Source organism: Meleagris gallopavo, chromosome 2 (genome assembly GCF_000146605.3).
Source record: "Meleagris gallopavo isolate NT-WF06-2002-E0010 breed Aviagen turkey brand Nicholas breeding stock chromosome 2, Turkey_5.1, whole genome shotgun sequence".
Classification (NCBI taxonomy): Eukaryota; Metazoa; Chordata; class Aves; order Galliformes; family Phasianidae; genus Meleagris; species Meleagris gallopavo.
The window spans coordinates 97,683,517-97,703,366 of NC_015012.2; the positions used below are offsets into that span (position 1 = coordinate 97,683,517).

At 37.3% G+C, this 19,850-nt stretch overlaps 1 protein-coding gene across 1 annotated transcript in view; it reads right to left on the reverse strand.

Moving 5' to 3' along the window:
- Positions 1-2,110: 2,110 nt before the first annotated feature.
- Positions 2,111-19,850, reverse strand: part of NBAS (NBAS subunit of NRZ tethering complex) — a 161,833-nt gene continuing 144,093 nt past the window's right edge. Inside the window, exons 52-53 of the mRNA XM_010707958.2 lie at positions 14,179-14,307; positions 2,111-3,225 (exon numbers count right to left, since the gene is read on the reverse strand). Coding sequence (XP_010706260.2) covers positions 2,950-3,225; positions 14,179-14,307 — 405 coding nt within the window. The 3' untranslated portion in view covers positions 2,111-2,949. The remainder of the gene's footprint in view (positions 3,226-14,178; positions 14,308-19,850) is intronic.

The window sequence follows — 19,850 nt, forward strand, 5'->3', positions numbered from 1 at the left end:
AACTACAGCTCAGCTCTATAGTGACACTAACTTTTCGTGATCCTGAAAGAGCATAGTCAGAAAACTCAGCCATGAGCTGAACCTGAGAACAGCACAAACAGACCAGAAAAGAAAACATCATTAAGCATAGAAATATCTTCTATAGAATAATCCAAAGTTCTCATGCCAGAGACAGGTCATCCAGTTTGTCTGCATCTACTGATTTTCAATTACATTTCATTTTTGTAACTCTTTGAAAGGGCCGATAGTATAAGGACAAGTGGAAATGATTTTATGTTGAAGGAGGGAAGATTCAGGTTGGATGTCAGGGAGAAGTTCTTTACAGAGAGAGTGGTGAGGTGCTGGACAGGCTGCCCAGGGAGGTTGTGGATGCCCCATCCCTGGAGGTGTTCAAGGCCAGATTGGATTGGGGCCCTGGGCAGCCTGGTCTGGTATTAAATGGGGAGGTTGGTGGTGGGGGTGGGGGAAGGGGTTGCTTGGTGCTTCATGGTTCTTGAGGTCGCTTCCCACCCAAGCCATTCTATGATTCTATATTTTTCTAAGCTTTTCTCTACTCTGCAGCTCCAGTATACTTTGCTGCACCAGACTCAGGTCTCTTGAGACTGTTTGTGTAAGAAAGCAAAATTAAGGCAACATAACTGAATAATATACATTTGAATTTGGTATGTAGTAAATCAGATACATGGATGAGATAATCTTCCTTAAAACACTGAAGGACAGCTGTGACCAGCTAGTACAAAAGAAGCTAATAATCTTAAGAATTCAAGTACAATTAAAAATCTCGTTATGAATGCTAAAGGAAGGTGGGAAAGCAAACACTTGAACACTTTTCACAAAGCATGAGTGGAAACAACAAAACAGATCCCAAATCAAAGACAGTGCTAACAAGAATCAGTTGTAGTTCCACAAATATATCAACACCCACGGCTAAACCCTGAAACCTAGGAAAGAACTCAGTAATACAAGTGTGTTATGAAACAGCTCTTCAAGCTCTTAATCCACTCCTCTCACTTTATGATTCAAGCTGGCACTAGGAAAAAGGGAGATTTAGAAACTGTCTCAATATAGTCAACTTATTAATATGCTGCATAATGAAGGGCCTGCCTATCCCAAAAAACGGAAAGTTCAGAAACAAATTGTTTGCTCTGTGCTTCAGCAAAAACCAGCTAACTAGCCCCTTCTATCGCTGCTAGGATTTGCTTTAACTGTTACATCATACTCTGAGGTTGCAGAGAGCTTATTTATTAGCAGAGTGACAGCCCGACCCTGAGCTCCCATTGCAGGTTCCTACAGCACTATTTGCCAGGATTTCGATCTTTCCACAGCGCTCAGTATGAAGACACCCAACCTAGGTCACCAGCTCGAGCTCAGCCCTAGTCAGCACTGCAGATGATTAACTCAGACCTGCCCAAGACCCACAGAGGTGCCAGGCAGCTGGGCAGTGGCTATGATGATTGAAGTTTATTTCTGAAACCCCTCTGTCTTGAACTCACATCACTTATCTCCATGTCATATGAAAGCTTGGAAAAAGTAAAATATACTGGCAGTGCTGCATCCACGCTGAATTCTGACTGTTACCAGTATTAACTGAATCTATCACCATTGTCTGTACTGTAGGCATGATACATCCATCATTCAACTGTGAACTGCAATCACTGCACGAGAATGTGTTTGCTGTTGCTGGGTTATTTTTCTTCATTTTTATTTGAAGAGAGCAGAGCAGTCTATGAAGGACTCCATATGGCATTCCAGTACGTACAAGAAGGTTATCTACATAGTGGAGCCAGGTTCTTCACAGCATGCATGGCAAGAAAATGAGAGAAATGGCAGAAGCTGCAACAAAATGGCTTTGAAAATCTTTACATATGTATCTCCTTTTGTTTAACATGGGGACATCCTGCCTGGCAGAGTTGCACAGAACCCCATCCTTATCAGGTTTCAAGATTTGATTGAATAAAGCCCTGAACAACTCGTTCTGACATTAAAGGAACCCCGTTTGAGGAGGAGGATGGACACTTCCAACCTGAGTGATCCTATGGTGTCTAAAGTTTCTGCGCATTGTAACATAAAAACTATATCTGAACACAAAATTAGGCCAAAGATTTACAGATCCATTTTAACAAATTTATATTAACATATGGAATATCAAAACCTTACAGTAGTGCAGACAATGTAGTAGATGAACAATTCTCTTGTTAAAAAACTTAGAAAATAAATCAGCAATCCTTTGACTTTTTAAAACAAAAAGGCATTTGGAAACCAACACGTCTTTGTAATTTTTCAGAAACCAACACGTCTTTGTAATTTTTCAGAAATCAAGTAAAATACTTTGAAAGTGCTTTCACACAAAAAGTATGAATAAATGTCATGGATTTGAGATGGGGCTTCCAAAATAAGCATCACTAAGGAGAAATGGGAATTTCAGAAAAAGAGGCAAAAGAGAGAAAAGAAGAAAAAAAGAGATACTACAATAAATGTAAAATATTTTACTTACTGCAAACAACATTGCACAATACCAAACTTAAGGTTTTGAAATTCTCAGGAATTACTTTTCATTGTGATATTTTGCTCCATATATCTTTATATTTTTACATTAGTTTTACATTATGACAAGAGTAAATTACATACAGAGATTAAGACATTGTATATAACCCATCAGATTACTAACTTTTCATTTACATGTCAGAGTGTAATCATTTAACATTCTTCTCTGGTGAGAAAACTTTATCAGGCTCATTGTTGTGCTAGTCGTATTACACAATTACACTGTCGACATCAATAATTTTTTAAACCATTAGAGGTATATGGAACTGCAGGTGTGCTATTTGTATTTTCTTCAAAACATAGGTAATGATAGCTAACTTTGTTATTTGTTACTAGAACAACAATTTCTCCCTTTTGTAGAAGGCCTCCAGAGTAAAGCCAGACAAATCAATAAATCCAACATTATTAAATCCAATGCTGAATAGTCTGGAGGGCAGAAGTAAAAGTCCTGAGTGCAGGATGAGTTCCTCGATAAGACAGCAAGAGAGATCCTGCCTCTGCGTTGAACCCTGCCTCTTTTAGTTGTTTTGCTATTTCCTCTACATCCCAGCCTCCTTCTGCATGGTTAGCCAGCAAGTGGTCAATAAGGCGAGGATAGAAGGCAGTTGATATGCACTTTACCACTAATTTGGCATTGAGGAGCAAGGAAAGTATTTCAGCATCACAATTGGAATCATCCACCTACAAAGAATGAAAAATCCATAGTAATTAAAAATGAATTATCAGATACATCTATCAACCAGAACATGCCATGACTGTTCTAACTGCACAGTGTGGCCTTGAAAGCAAGATGACATAGTACTCTGAATGGATTAATAACAACAATACATACTTTGCATACTTCTGAACGCATAAAGATGTATTTTTACATAGGCTGAGAGCAGGGCCTGTTTAGCTGGGAGAAGACTGATGGGATCTTATTAACGTGTACAAGTATCTTAAGAAAGAGTATCATCAAAATAGGGCCACGTTGTTTCTGTGGTGGACAGGACAAGAGGCAACTGGCTCAAACTGAAACACAGGAAATTCCATGTACATATGAGAAAAAACTTCACCGTGAGGGTAACTGAGCACTGAAACACATTACTCAGAGAGGTTGTAAGGCCTCCTTCTTTGGAGATATTCAAAACCTGCCTAGATGTGATCCTGGCCAGTGTGCTGTAGGTGACTCCACTTGAAGCACAGGAGGGTTGGGCTAGATGATCTCAAGTGGTCCCTTCCAACCTCAACCGTTCTGTGATTCTGTGATCTTTAACAGTTTAATTACATTAGGATAAATATTTGTCCCGTATGAAGTTAAGCAATAAGAATGCTTAATAACCAGGGTAGGATTACATGAAAAGGTTTACATCGAGTTCTCAGTGCCCAGAGTGTAGAATGGACAACATCACTTACCTCCTTATTAATAAGGACACACTGGGGAAGGACCAGAATACATCATATTTTAGTCACTTTTATTAATATGACACATTGCATTTTATACTGACAGCACTCTCAAAATCGAGCAGATTTTCCAGAAGAATATTTCCAAAAAATATTTGGAGCACACATCTCTGTGAGACACCAGAAAAAGCTGGCTATTTGATACATTTAGAGTACATACTCACTCGAAAATCTAGTCTATCACTTTACAAATAACAGAGTACATTAAACTCTATTTCAGCTAATTTTGATCAAAGCATTTTCTACGTTCTATGAAATGCATTGTTATTTTAATCAGTTTGGGTGTCATGACACTCAAAGAAATGCAATAAAACAATGCAGGTAATGCAAAAATGACCAAAACAGTGGTAGGCATTCTGAATTAAATGACTGCATCCTATCAACTTACAAATATAGTAGATAAATGCTTGCATTTACAAAACAAAACAAAACTGTATTAAAGCAGCCTGGTTTTGGTGGTTTTTTTGTTTGTTTGTTTTTTTTCCCCATTTTCTATAATAACGATGCCTTATATGCTTCATACCCACACACCAGCAAATAATAAAAATCCAATAATCCAGTGATTTGGCACCACCTGAAGACCCATTCAGCTACAGCTATTGTATACTGAGAGACTTGCCAATGACACTTGAGAATTTATACAATTTTTAATCTAATTATCATTAAAAACATTTAACCCTGAATCTTTTCAGACATTTAACATTTCTCTGGCTCTATCCAAACTAAAACAGTACAAAGCTTTGCTTCCTCTTGTTCATATGTAGTGCGTAGCACCATTCTCTGCCCCTAGCTTTACCAAGAGCACACACTGTAAGAGGCACTTCTGACTCATAAACCCATTCTCTATTCCATGAAGCTTTCACTACCATTACTATGTAATAGCAACAATTTGCAGGGAACTTATTTACGTACTTTGCAGAAAGATCAAACATAACTATGATCTATCAGTCAAGAAAACCAAACTTACTGGTGAGTATCTTTCTCACACACATACGTTGTACACCAGTTAACACGGACCATGTCATGTGGGAGATGACTCCCTCCAGTTTCCCTATAGGGGCAATGAAAGAAACAGGATCCTCAATGCATAAATCACATCAGGTGTGTGACCTTCTCTTGAATGCATGGCATTACAAGACTCAAGTTTTGTTACCTTGTTTGAGAGTACTGATATTTGTATGCAGAGGAACTGCGTTCATAAGGGACCATCAGGAGCTCATAGTATTGAAGCGGATGAGACAACTGCCACTAACTTCAGAAGAAAGAACTTCCTTTGAAGTAATAACAAATTCTTTTAGAAGAAAGGTCTTTACTGAATCTAAACAATTTTAGACTGATTAATATGTTTGTCTTCTGCGAGACAAAAAGTCAGTATAAAATCAAAACCATGTACGTGCTAAGAAACAGCAATAATTTGTTGGTCTATTTTGGAAAAGATGTACATTATACAAGATACATACAATTAAAAAAGGGAAAAATAGAATACATTAAATATCGAAGCATGAAAACAAACTATATTTCATCAATCACAAAGTCTCAGATAACTACTGCTAGGTGCAGCTCATCTCCAGACAGCTGTTTATCACATTTAATAACACGTGATTATTCCTTTTAGTTTATAAGTTTCCAGAAAAAGAGAATGACTTTATCATATTATTCAAGAAGATAGTTTGCTGTTTTGCCCTCATGCTACTTTTTCTATTAATTCATTTAAGTGTTTTTCTTTCCATTGAAATTTTAGACAGTTTCCTCCAAGTCTTCAGTATTTTTCTAAATTGAGAGGAATATTCTGCTGCACCTCTGTGCTCCATATGCTCTATTCTTGACCAGTACGTAGGGCACAGCTTTACTAAGCACTTCGCTGTTTGATTTTATGGACATAAACCACAAGCAATAATTACACTAATGAGAATAACAACAGATGGGAAATCTAATTTAAATTTTTCAGGCTACTATTCTGTTAGTGAAAAGTCCTACAGACTAATGTAATTTAATGTGCCAAAAATCTACAAATTGGAGAGAGATGAGTATGAAAGTAGTACATCTTTTTTTTCAGCATAAATATATTAAAACATTGCAGCTATACTGTGGACATGAAGATGTCCACAGATGTAACACAGGAGTAGAGCAATTCGCCTGTACCCATGCATGAAAAAGATTGCTGTGTATTTACACACAACAAAAGAGCAGACAAAATGCTCTTGTTTGTGTCTGACAGCCCATATATAAGATTGAATTGCTCGGTAGGTTGAAACTGATCAACTGAATTCAAGGCTGTCTGAAAGTATGGTAAAAGGGGAAATCTTTGAAAGGTATTTAGCTGCAGGTGACTGGATGGAGACATAAGATAACAACAATTCAGAAAGCCAGTTGTATCCTGGGCTGCTCCTAAAGCAGCATGATCAGCAGGTTGAGGGAGATGATTCTCCCCCCCTCTGCTCTGCTGTCAGGGGGTCCTACCTGGAGGACTGTATTCAGCTCTAGGGCCCATAATGTGAGAAGAACATGATACAGTTGGAATGGGTCCAGAGGAGGCCACAAGGACTATCGGAGGACTGGAGCACCTCTCCTACAAAGAAAGGTTGAGAGAGTTGGGCTTGTTCAGCCTGAAGTAGAGAAGGATCTTGGGAGTGAACTTATATAGCAGAATTCTGGTACCTTAAGGAGGTCTAAAGAAGTCTGGAGATGGACTCTTTATCAGGGAGTCGAGCAATAGAGAAATAGGTTTTAAACTAAAAGAGGAGAGACTTAGATTAGATATAAGAAAACAATAACTTCTTTACTCAGAGAGTGGTGAGGCACTGGAACAGGCTGCCCAGAGAGGCTATGGACGCCCCGTATCAGGAGGTGTTCAAGGCTAAGTTGGATGAGGCCCTAGGCAGCTTCTTCCCCCAGTAAAAGGTATCACTGCCCATAGCAGGGGGGTTGAAACTAAATGACCTCTAAGGTCCATTCAAGCCCAAACCATACTATGGCTCTATGATCCTAAAAACAGCTCCTTTTAACACATTTCCTGGGACCAAGGCCACTCCTGTTCTGCCCTATTTCAGTAAATCTAAGTGGAAGCTTCAAATGAAGTTAACAGGATAGGATTCTGAATAAATGGAAGACAGCAGTTTTATTAAAAGCTGTTGTAGTCTTTGGCAAATGATACCACAGAATGTAAAAGCTCATCCAAACTTAAAGGGAAAACTGGGCAAAACTGAGGAAGAAAATGACTAGCAGTTACTCAGTACACAAATATATATGACTGAAAATAACTGGAAGCTGTGAGGATAGTTCAGAAGAACATACACATACAGTCTTCTGTGTGGAGTAATGGCATTGGTGGATAAGTAAGGACAACTGGTACTGTCTAGCTGGAATTCTGCAAGGCCTTTGACATGGTCCCACAGCACATCCTTATCTCTAAATTGAAAAGATATGGATTTGAAAGGTGGGCTATTTGGAGGATAAGGAATTGGCTGGAAGGTCACAGCGAGAGGTTTTGTGGTCCATGGCTCTGTGACCGTGGTGCTCCCAATGGTGCTCCCTGGGGTTCTGTCTTCAAACTCCTGCTCTTTAACATCTTTATCAATGACCTGGGCTGTGGGACTGAGTGCACTCTCAGCAAGTTTGCTGATGACACTAAACTGAATGGTGCTGTTGATAGAATAGAAGGAAATAATGTCATACAGAGGGACCTGGACAGCTTTGAAAAGTGGGCCTAAGTGAATCTAATGAGGAAGACTGGCTTTTTTTACATACACAGACAGTGACAGGTCAAGGGGAATGACTTGAAACTAAAAGAATGGAGTTATGTTAGATGTGAGGAAGAAATTCTTTACTCAGATGGTGATGAGGCACTGGAATATGTTGCTGACAGAAGCTGTGAATTCCCCATCCCTGGAGGCATTCAAGGCCAGGCTCTGGGCAGCCTGATCTGATGGGTGGCAACTCTGCTCACAGCAGGGGAGTTGGAACTGAATGGTCTTTAAGGCCCTTTCAATCCAGGCCATTCTATGATTCTATTTCTTCTGCTTTTACTCTTCACTAGACTTGTAATTATTCCCCCTCTATTAGAGCCAGGACACTGATCTAGATGGACTTCTGATCCTCAAAATTGTACGTTTACACATAAATTCAATGTTATTTTTGCTTGCTGATGATTTTGACTTTGACCATATTTGAAATATTCTTTGAACTAGCACACATTGGCTACAAGAATATCAACCTAGCATACAAACCAAATATTAACCTATAGCAGACACAGAATCTCTAAATTTACTATAGTTTCTTTTAAAAATTTTTTGAAAGTGAATGCAGTTAAGACAATTTCTGCAAAGCAACTCTACCATCCTAGTAATAAAAAGGTGTACTTTTTTCCAGGCAGTCAGCAAAGCAGGATCTTATTAATGAGTTGCTTCTGATCCACCTGCGTATGTAAGTGCCTTTACTCTCCCATGATGAGAACTGAATCTTAAAACACTGGCTCTAGTAGGATACAGCTGATCCCCCAAAACATTGTTCCACTGATACGGAATGCAGCCAACTGTAGTTCAAGCAAATCTCAGAAAGAAAGGCATCTTCTGCCAAATAAATGCATAACCACCTTTCATTTTGTGTGAACATGAGAGTAAACCATACACCACATTAAAGTGAAACATACAGTATATATGACAGAGAAAAATCATTGTATCTACCGACACTACCATGCTGAGTGTGCTAAATTTTTCATTAGTGTAAAGCCCAGTTACTTTTGAAAGGCTTAAATGGGAGAAGCTTCATTTTTTCACACCCATTTCCTCTTCAGTTGGTTTTGACAGTACAAATTTAGCATAACATTCACACAGACAGTGTGCACAGGTATAAGCAGAAGGAAAGGAAATCCTGCTTTTTTTTTCCTTGTCTTACATACCTTCTTGGGTATTGGCTGAAATCTACGCTAATGATACAGGCATTCAAGTTTTGTTTCTGATGACTGCCTCACTTCTATAGACTATCAATAATTTTTCCTGCTAGAAGTGTGTATTCATCTAAAATTCCAGAGGCCACATAAAAACAAAATTGCAATAGATGCACTCATCATTTCCATCATTGCATTGCTAAAGCATTCTGCTTAAAACAGGGTTTGTACATTTTATCCAAATATCTCTCTGATGCAAAATTTATAAAAGGGCCTACATCTGCTGATGATAAATCATGCCTCAGCAGGGCCTCCCTTGACAAGCTCAGAATTGAAGCCCACTCTCTCTCCACAAGTCTCAATCCCTTTCTGCGTATCCTCAGCAGGACAGGGAGGAGCCAGCCTCATCACAAAATCTTAGGGAGGACACATTCAAGCTGTTTCTGAAACACCCTTGGCAAATGATCCGAACAAGAAGCAGCTGTACAACCAGTATGCTGACAGCTGTATTTCTGAATCAGAATGACATTTGGTGTCTTATGTTCGACTTGGTGGTGTTGGTGTATAATTAGTAAGGTTTAAGCATGCTTGCCTGGGGCTTTGCCATCAGCACACTGATGTTACCAACTGCAAATGGGCTAAGGCTTGAGGCACTCAGCTCTGCCAGTATAGCAGCTCTCCTGGGTGAGCACAGGCAGGGAATCTGCAAGTTTTATACAGCCTTCTATGCTAAACAGGTAGGTGAAAATCAACCTTGCCAGAAGAAGTGGCAGCTCTTCTGACCTACTAGGAAGAGTAACTTGAAGCATCTAGGAAGTTTTACTGGTAATCACTGAGGCCTCTGAAAATTCAAGTGACCATAAATGAAAGCAAAAAAAAAATGTGGTTCTACTCTCTAGGACTAATGCTATATCTCATATCAGTAACTACAGTAAATAGTATTTTTACTGTTTGTTGTTACAGCCTACCTAGATATTATACCCACGGGTGTATGATAAAAATCTCTCTGTAGCAAGAACTTCAGAGAAGCAAGAGCTGGTCAGAAGGTTCCCTTTACCTAACACAGAAAGGGCCAGGTCAAAGTCTGGGCAATTCCCAGTCAACAGTTTTTTATGTAGGTGTCCAGAGTGTCTGGTAATAGCAACAGGCAATGTTTTATCCACAATGTTTTATGCGCTGGAAATCCCATGCATTATGAAATATGGATACTAATGGAAAAATAAGAGCTGCTGACGACCGTAACAGCTAAAAAGATCTGAATCTGTTACTTCCTTGAGCATTAGCTCTACATCACAAGTAGAGGCAAAAGTGATATACATTTTATTTCTGAATGGAGTCAGCTTAGTTACAATGCAAATTAAGTAAGGGGGTAAGAAAATAAAGCGATCTAAAAAAAAATCTAGAAAAGTAAATGAGAGAGAGAGAGAGAGAACTGTTAGGTGAAATATACATAATTTCACAATATTTATCTGAAAAGATAAGCCATATTAAGAGAATAGTCATACAATAACACAAGACAGAAGAAAAAATAACTGGAAATTCTATTAATCTCCTACATTCTTCATAATTTTTCATACTACATTTTTCAATAAATTATTTTGAAAGGGAAGTCTCAGTAGTTCAGCACTGAAAGTATAGGATGTAAATGGAGACAGGTATTATTTTGGATTAACTGAAACATTTTCTAGTCCCACTTGCTATTAAAGCCTAAGATGAATATGTATTTGCACTGATTATTTTAGTCTCATTTGTTATCTTTATTAACAGTATACCTACCAACAGGCAGGAGAACATTCAGTTGCTCTGTTCCAAGTACAAAAATAAATCTTTATCAATGAAAGATAATCAAGTGTACAGATAACATGGAAACCTTTATCAGGAAAAAAAAAGTCCGGCTTCTAAGGGTAATGTCTAAGTTTCATTGGCAGTAATAAGCTTATTTAAGCAAACTTTTTACATTTTCAATTATTTTTTTTAATTATTTACATACCACAAAGAGGAAGACTGGTAATTTCTATTATTGAAAATAGGCAATTGGCAGTTTATAAAAAGATGCACAATAAAAAGCGAAGTCTGCAATTTCAAAAGAGCTTACACAAAATCTTGGTTGTTTTATTACAGGCAAAAGCTACACAACTCTTAGTATCAGCACTTCAGCATCATCCTTTTAACTGTAAACATCCATAAAGCTGTCAGCAACATAAAACAAATGGCTAACTAATACATCGTATCAGCAAGTGCTGTATTTTTCTCACAGTCATGTTTGCGAGCTGTTGTAACATTATGTCAGGGAATCAATAGCTATGATTTCCCTTTGCCAGATGTTATTTGTCCTTTTCCTATTTCATGGAAGCAGAAATGAGCTTCCTATAAAAAAAAAAATCACTAAAAAAATTTACAAAAGCATTAACAGTTCTATTACTATTGCTAAAAGCAAAAAAAAATTATGCATACAAAATTATACTGAATAAACACTGACACAGCCAAATGGAACATGTACACACTTCTACATAGCTAGCTCCAAAAGTAATGCCTCCTATTTACCATGGAAACTACAACAGATACAAAGAGCACAATGACACTATTTAATAGAGGAAATTCTTAGCTATAAAGCACCATCAGCTATGCATTTTTGCCAGTGATAAATAAGAGCCTGTATGCCACAATCATAACAATCTGCACCAGCCAAAGCAATCCGCTGTTGCTGTCACCACTGCAGAAATGCACCACCCACCACCTCACTGTGCTTACATCCACTGTTGGGTGTCCATAAATGTTGAGCAAGTGTAGATGAATGCCAATAAGTTCAATTTTTTTCCTATATGGAGGAATTCAGTGTCACATCTTTGCTTCATATACACTTCCACCTCAGATGCTGTTGTGTCAGAGTGCCCCTCTGCTGCCATCTGTCACATGGCAACAACATGTAATGGGATATTGGTGGAAAGATTCAACCTCTGCTGTCACAAAATCAACATCCACCTCTGGCATTGTGGGCCACAATAATAAAATAGGAGGCATTACTTTCAGAGCAGCCCTTGTAGTTGGTAACACACGAACTTTCGTAACAATATGAGATTTGTATGTAACAAGGAATGAATGATAATTCCTACATCATACAAGAAAAGTCTGCGTTAGTTGCTTTTCCTCACATCCTACGTTCAAATACTGGGTAAACTATGTTTGATAGAATGAAGCCAGTAACACATTTTCATTGAATTACGATCAAGTATTAGACCAAAGCTAAATGCTTTGAAAATTCTAGGTTATGTATCATTGTTATGGAAGTATATGCTCATATTAATATTGAATTAGGAAGAAAAATTAGAAACAGCTTATCAAACTACCTTCTCCTAATCAAAAAGAACATAATTTCAGGAATGCACAGGTGTATGTACTAAGTTTTATATTACTAAGAAGATAATATGGTTCCTACTCCTAAAACTTCAATAAAATCTAATCAGACTAGAATGTAAAAAATCGAATGCTGCAGCACAGTGGAAAGAAAAGGCCAGTTAATAGAGCAATACAATTAGCAGCCATTCAGAAGGTGCTACTGCACAGCACTGGGCTTGAAAAGTAGTTAAATAAAATGTACTCAGACATAAAACCCTGCTGGGAAGCTTGAGAGCTAGTCACTAACTCAGCAGCTTTCATTTGTTAACAAGAAAGTCAATTTTAAAAGGTTAACAGAACATATAGATGAGAAAGTGGATGCATCGAGTGGCCAGATGCTTTTCTGTAAGACCATCTTGTTTCTTAAAAACAATTAGAAACCAAAATCTACAGCTGTAGGTGTTAAAACAAAAAAAAACTCACTACAAATAATCCACAGTTTTGGTAGTCAATATTAGAAATCTATATTTTGAGGAGAAAACAAACAGAATTTTTTTATTTAATTTGCGTAAGCAACAGGGAATATGAACACCTTCACAAAAGCCTATGGTTCTCTCCCTAGAACAACATTTTCAACTAAGAAATACTTCAAAATCATAGTAGATGTTAATTACGACAATGATATTTTGATACAAGTAGACATGCACTGCATGTAACATGCCCTTCTTCCTTTCCTGCAACTGTTTAAATGTCCAGTTACGTTCCATGACACTGGTGCTTCACACATTTCAGTAACACTTCTTTTTTTGAAGGCAAATTAGAAACATCTAGGTGAAGCAGATAAAACCTCAGGCGATTGAGAATAAAAGAGAAGTGAGACTAAGAGCAGAATCATTGGAAGAGCGAGGTGCAGAACATCCTGAACAGAGGATGGTGTGAAAGAAGGGGATCACACTGCACTGATTGTTGTAACTAAGGAATCTGAAAAACTTCTTGCAATGTATATAACTGGAGCAATCTGGACCACATCATTTATTATTTTACATTTTAATATGCAACTAGGAGTCCCCTAAGAGATTATATAAATTTCAGAAACATTGTTTTTCTTAACTAAATACTATACTTCTGGTGACCTTCAATGCAGTTATCCAGCCAGAACAAAAAGCATTCCTTCTCTTTTGCCACAGACAGCTAGATTGCAGACCACAGCTAACAAAATCGAAGCAAGTCTTTCAGGTTGTACGTGCATGTTCATTTAAATGTTTGAAGAAGTTTCAAACTTCAAGAGGGGAAAAAAAAAAGAAAAGATAATACAATGCTTCTGTCTAGGAAACTTGCTTCTACAATTTTAGATTTTACTTCTTAACTGAAAAGGAAACACACAAGACAAAAAACTAACAGTGTAACTTTATACAACAACTGAGAAATACACAGTAATGTATTTCACTTCTTGTCCAAGGAAGAGGTGCTATTTAGCTATTTTTGCCAGAAACTCTGCTGCAGTATCAAATGAAAATTTGTTGAGAATTACACAAAATTCCCAAGCATACATTCCTGTCCCTATCTGTTCTACAAAACAAAAGAGCTGCAACAGCTCACAATAGGACAAGTTTGTTAGAAACCTGCTAACTCATTTGTTGTACTTTTATCAGTTAAAAAAATAATAACAAGCAAGAATAGCCTCAGAGATAATAATCTACTTTATATAACACAATATATGTTCCACCATATTGACTTGCAATAGCATACTAGATAATTTAAAGAAAATATCGTCAGCTTTAATTACTTGAAGTATACATAAAAGATCTTATGAGAGCTGTGTTACTACTGTTCTGTCAACACAATAGCTGAGGAAAACCTTAATAATGATAAGGGCCTCAATAGTCTCTGCTTATCAAGATAGGAGGTAAGATAAGAGAACTAATTTATTACCATAAACTCTGAAGTGTAGTTAATTCAACTGCTCATACCTTAGTGACAGCTGTTATCTGCTTCAGTGCTGTATTATGAAGATCTTGATCCATGCTTTCCACCAGTAGTTTCAGGGATGGAAGCAAGAGGGAATGGTCAAGCAGCAACAAGCATAGTGCTTTTATACACTGAAAATAAAAGTAAACTTATTCAGCAAGATCTCTGGAGATATTAACATCATTCATACTAAAATTTATGAAATTTTTGTGCCAAATGCTGTATAAAACCAACATATGAAACAAATGAACTCCCTGATGGAAATAACTCTTCAGAAAGCTGAATAGACAGACTTAAAAAAATGTAGAATACAGGGTTATAAGTGGAGTGTTTGTTACATTAAGGCAAGACAGGCACTGAACCTACATTACATTCTGGAGTTTCTTAAACAGCAACAGAGAAATCACAGCCCTCTCTGGGATTAATACATTTGTGCTCAGTGAAATAGTGCAAAGCACAGAAAGAAATTTACCAGACACCTTTGGTACTTCTGTGACTCAATTATGCAAATAGAAAAATGGAACAAATCAAAGAGAAGAAAACAGTATATACCCCAGTGCAACAACATAAAGCTTTGTTGCAAAACTATTTCAAACTTAATACAAAGTTCTTCATGAGATGAAAGCACAGCAATTCAACCTCTCTCTCTTTCATTTAATTTCTTATACTTTATTAAAAAAACCCACAAATTTAGGATCAAAAACTGATGCAATCAAGAACTGATATTGTTTTTAAAAACAATGTGTTTCCAAATCTGCATCTTGACCGCAGCTTAGCAACAAAGCAAACAAACCAATCAAATAAAAAAACTCTCATATGTAACTTGCACTTCTGTTTTCTCTCAACAGTGCAATGATTTATCCACTTCAAAAAGCATTTAGATTAACAAATTACACAATAAATCAGACTACAATTTCCTTTTTGTTTTTCAAACAATGCTGTTCATTTTGCTTCACAGAGACCCATTCTTCACAGAGACCCAGCAAACATGTCCTGTATTACAGGGAACTTACACTGAGAGTTTTGAGTATTGTGCAACACTGTCCCCTTGAAAATAGCAGCCAAATCATCCAAGGGGTTTCTGTTTCACTACAACTTTTAGAAAAACCACAACTGTCAAATGCTCGTGAAACTTTTGATAATTTCACATTGCACTGGATTTCTTTTGAGCAGTATGCTTGATATAACAAGAGGTCTACTAAATGCAATCTTAGAGATTCACTCTATAAAGTCTCCTTTCCTTGAAAAGGTGTATACATGGCAGTAAATGGAGCTTATGCTCAAATATTTAAAAAATAACTTATGAATTGTAAGATACACAAACTGAACAAAACAGCAGTTTTACCATACTTGGTAACTTTTTCTACCTGAAAGCCTCTCAAAGCTAAAAAGAGAAGCAGCATCATAAGAAATTACCCATAAAAAGGCTCTCTAAAAGAACTCCAAATCATATTTTATGATGGTGTGTGGAAGAAAAGGAAACTAAGCAAATTTTCCAATGTAACTAGGTACAGGACACGCTTAAAGCTGCAGGTCAAGGAGACCAATGCTGCAGGTGTTGACTGTGTTTGCTGTCTCATTGCACTGCTTTAAGACAAGGAAAACTGTATCATTCAGCAAGAAAATGCAATGATATTAACTTCCTTATTTTCAAAGCAATTGCATTTAACTCAGATGACGTGCCACTGTTTAGTCTGCATCTTAGATGTTTCAAGATTATGCTCTAATACTGGTTATGCATTCTAATGGGACATTTTGTGAAGCAATCTGCTTTGTTCATCACAGAGGCATAAAGGCCTCCACAGAAGAAAACACACACTTAGCTATCCAATTAGTTTAGCAGATTTGAAGTGAAAGGTTGTTAGACTTCAGGTAGCTACCAGACGTATTACTTGAGTATCTTTGTGCCTTATTTTAATGTGCCTAGGAGACATCAAATATTCAGAAACAATGTTCAAATTTAGAGAACCCATAATTTCCCTTAAAGCAGAAGCACATTCCAGTGATTCTCATGCTTCTTGTTATACACTTGTTTGTAAACTAAAAGTCTTTTATTAGCTTCTTTTCCCTCTAGAAACATCCACATCAAGTCACTTCTCAGTCTCTCATAAGGTAATATACTGCACTCTTTCAGTCTTCTACTTTCAGGTATTTTTTATCTGTGCACTAACTTTTGCATGCTCTCTGTTCTGTCCCTAACTTTTAAGCATCATTTCAAAATGCAGCTGTAATAACAAAGCATCATATTCTCATCAGTGGTTTACACAGCCTCTATTTTCCTGATACTCTTGTGACATGGCATCATGATTAACGACACATTGCTATGAAAAATCTAGTAACAAAATGTATAAAAAAAACAACATTTCTTGCTTTAGTTTTTATTAAAGATCTCAACCAAACAAACAGTAGTACTAATGTGTGAGAATTCAGCACTGAAAAATTTGTTTGATAAATAAATAAACAGATGTTTCTAGGACTGAAAAATTCACCTGAAGCACTCACAAAAATAATAAATCAAGAGACATCACCCTTGATAAGAAGACAGGCTACTCAAGACTGATAAAGAGCAGTGTGTCCTTTAGAAATAGAAGAAAAAAGACACGCAAGAGGAAAAGGAATTGTAGACTTATCAGATACTAAGTCTGTGAAAACTATCAAAACATATAATGAGAAATCAAGCAAAAAATCATACAGAAAAATGTTCCTACGGGCCTTTCCAACAGGTTTCATAGTTAGGAATAAGACCGTTACTATGGTGTATTTTCAATTTCGCACGACTTTCAAAATGTCAATGAAACACTGTCAGAGAGACAAGGGAAATAATACACAAAACAGCCTTCCAGCAAATCCTTCCAGCAGCCTCTATCCCTTTTTCCACCAAAGTGATGGGACAATTTGCCAAGGATGGAAGACTGTCCAAATAACAAAGCCATCTCCTTGTACTTCTGTCACTGCTGCTTTGGGCAGGAACTAGAAATCCAATTTGCAGTAAGCCAACACCTGCAACACTTCTCAAGACAAACAGCTTTTTCTCTGCAATAACTGTGGAATGTGCTTTGTGCTGTGGTGTGAGGCTGTGTGTACAGTGGATAGAATGGTATCTGTATCAGACTATCTATGACTTTCCTGCTCTCACTGCCATGCAGTAGCAGAAACTTTTGTAAAGAATTTACAAAACAGATTTCACAGGAGTACGCTTTTGCTCCAGTATCATTCAAAGTTTTAATGGGTAGTTTCAATAACTAGATTCAGAATATAAGCAGTATTATGTCAGGAGATCAAAAGACAGCATTTAAATTGAGTGCAAGCTTGCAGATAACACAAGGCTGAGTGGTGCAGTTGGCACACCTAAGGGATAGGATACCATCCAGAGAGACCTAGGCAGGATCAAGCTGTCTTGCATTACACGGGTCATGGCAACCCCCATTATCAGTACCAGCTGAGAGATACAAGGATAGTGCACAGCCCTTACAAAAAAAAAAAAAACTTGGAGGTACTAGTAGCTGGGAAGCTGAACATGAGCCAGACATGCTATCTCACAGACCAGAAAGCCAATTGTATCCTGGGCTGCCTCAGAAGAAGCGTGGCCAGCAGGATGAAGAAGGTGATCCTGCCTCTCTGCCCTGCACTGGTGAGACCTCAACTGGAGTACTGTGTCCAGATGTGGAGTCCTCAGTACGGGAGTGACACAGACCTGTTTTGGAGCATGCCCAGACGAGGAGCACAGAAATGATCCAAGGAATGGAACATTGCCACTGCAAGGACAGGCTGAGAGAGCTGGGGCTGTTTAACCTGGAGAAGGGAGGTCAGGAGAGATGTGACAGTAGCATTATAGTGTCTAAAGGGGGCTCTAAGAAAGAAAGGGATGGACATTTTAGCAGGGGCTGTTGTGCCAGGACAAGGGAAATGGTTTCAAACTAAAAGAGGGGAGATTCAAACTGGAGATAGGGAAGTTGTTTTTTATGATAAGGGTAGTGAAGCACTGGAACAGGTTGCCCAGAGAGGTGGGGGATGTCATGACATGAAACATCAGGCTGGATGGGGCTCTCAACAAACCAGTCTAGCTGTAGATATCCCTGTTCATTGCATGGGAGTTAGATTATATGACCTTTAAAAGTCCCTTCCAACTCAAACAATTCTTTGATTTTATGAAATTCAAAAACCTCAAAAAAAAAAAGATCAGAATCAGCTGCAAATGAAGAAAAACATAGAAAGTAAATTCATATGTAAAAAGCAGGAATAATCAGCTAAGAATAGAAAAATGTTATTCTAGGAGATAAGCACTTATGGCCACTAGAACCTCAGCAGATTACAAAGAAGAGACTAGATGCATTCTCCCATTTAAGCGTTTAGGTTACCTGACACATCACTATGACCAAACCTTGATAGAAAAACATGAGATATTCAGAGGAGTCAAGTCTTAACACTCAGTTGGGGTAAGACGACTTGCCCTTTTCTAAAGATATTAATCAGGAAATGCAGGAGAAGTCAGATAGTTCAAATGTGCATTTCAAGCAAGTAAAACAATGCTTACTTCAATGAAAAGTAATGAAGAAAAACCTATCCACTGAATAATGCAAATGAAACCAACCAAAATAAAAAGCCTACATACACAGATACAAAGATTAAAACTATGCAATTCCCCAGAAGACATTAAAAAGAGTTTGGCTGTAAAAAAAACCTAGAAAAACCAGCAGAAGGAAGAATAAAGGAAAAAAGAATGCTTTCTGATTAAATTTGCATCTAAAGAAATGTTTTTTCTAACTTCTAGATCATAATGACTTAAATCTTTTTTTCCAACACAATATTTGGACTTCAGAATGGAAATGTTATCCATGTTGATAAAATGATCTCTCCATTTTTAGAGTTCTATCATTCAAGGTTTCTCCTCTTAATCAGTGTGTTTATTCAAATTTACCCACGTTTCCTCCTCTTCAACTTAAAACACCATAGCTTGCATTTGTAGATAACTACACAATTCAACATTATAGTGCAACTCCTGTTGCCATACAACATTCTAGCATTCATAGGAAAGGTTTGGAAAATTGATTCTCAAATATGAGATGAGTTTTACTAGTAATGAAATTTATACCACATCTGTATATTCACATCCATATGTTAAGGTTCTTCCATATCCAGTACCTTTAAAAAACAAGGCATCTCTAACTAAAGCCCAACAACATCGAAACAGTGAATAAATAATGAACTAGTTACAGAATTTAAGAAAAAACTCACTTCAGAAATCACAATTCTTTTTTGATAAACTGATTGCTGTAAGATAATATCCTTCACTGAGATTAGCATTCCTGGTTTGATAAAGTGAGTTAGAAAATTCTACTTCAGCAAGGTTTGACTACTCTCATGCAAAAGATAATGAGTTTACAAGCCGTGATGAACCATTCAGCACTACCTAAAGAACAGCTACATGCACTTATACCAGTCCCAAGGATACAGAAACCAGCCTTACACCAGAATTTGTATTTGGAATGAGTAAATTAATAAATGAATGCACTGTTTCAGTTTAGTGACAGTTTGAGGAGTTGTGTTTTTACACAGACTTTGAACTTAACTATAATCAGTCTGACTATTCAAAAAAAAAAAGCAAGCCCCAACTGGTCTATTTTAAACAGAACATGTTGTTTCTGTTCTGCTTATAATCTTAACATCAGCTTTT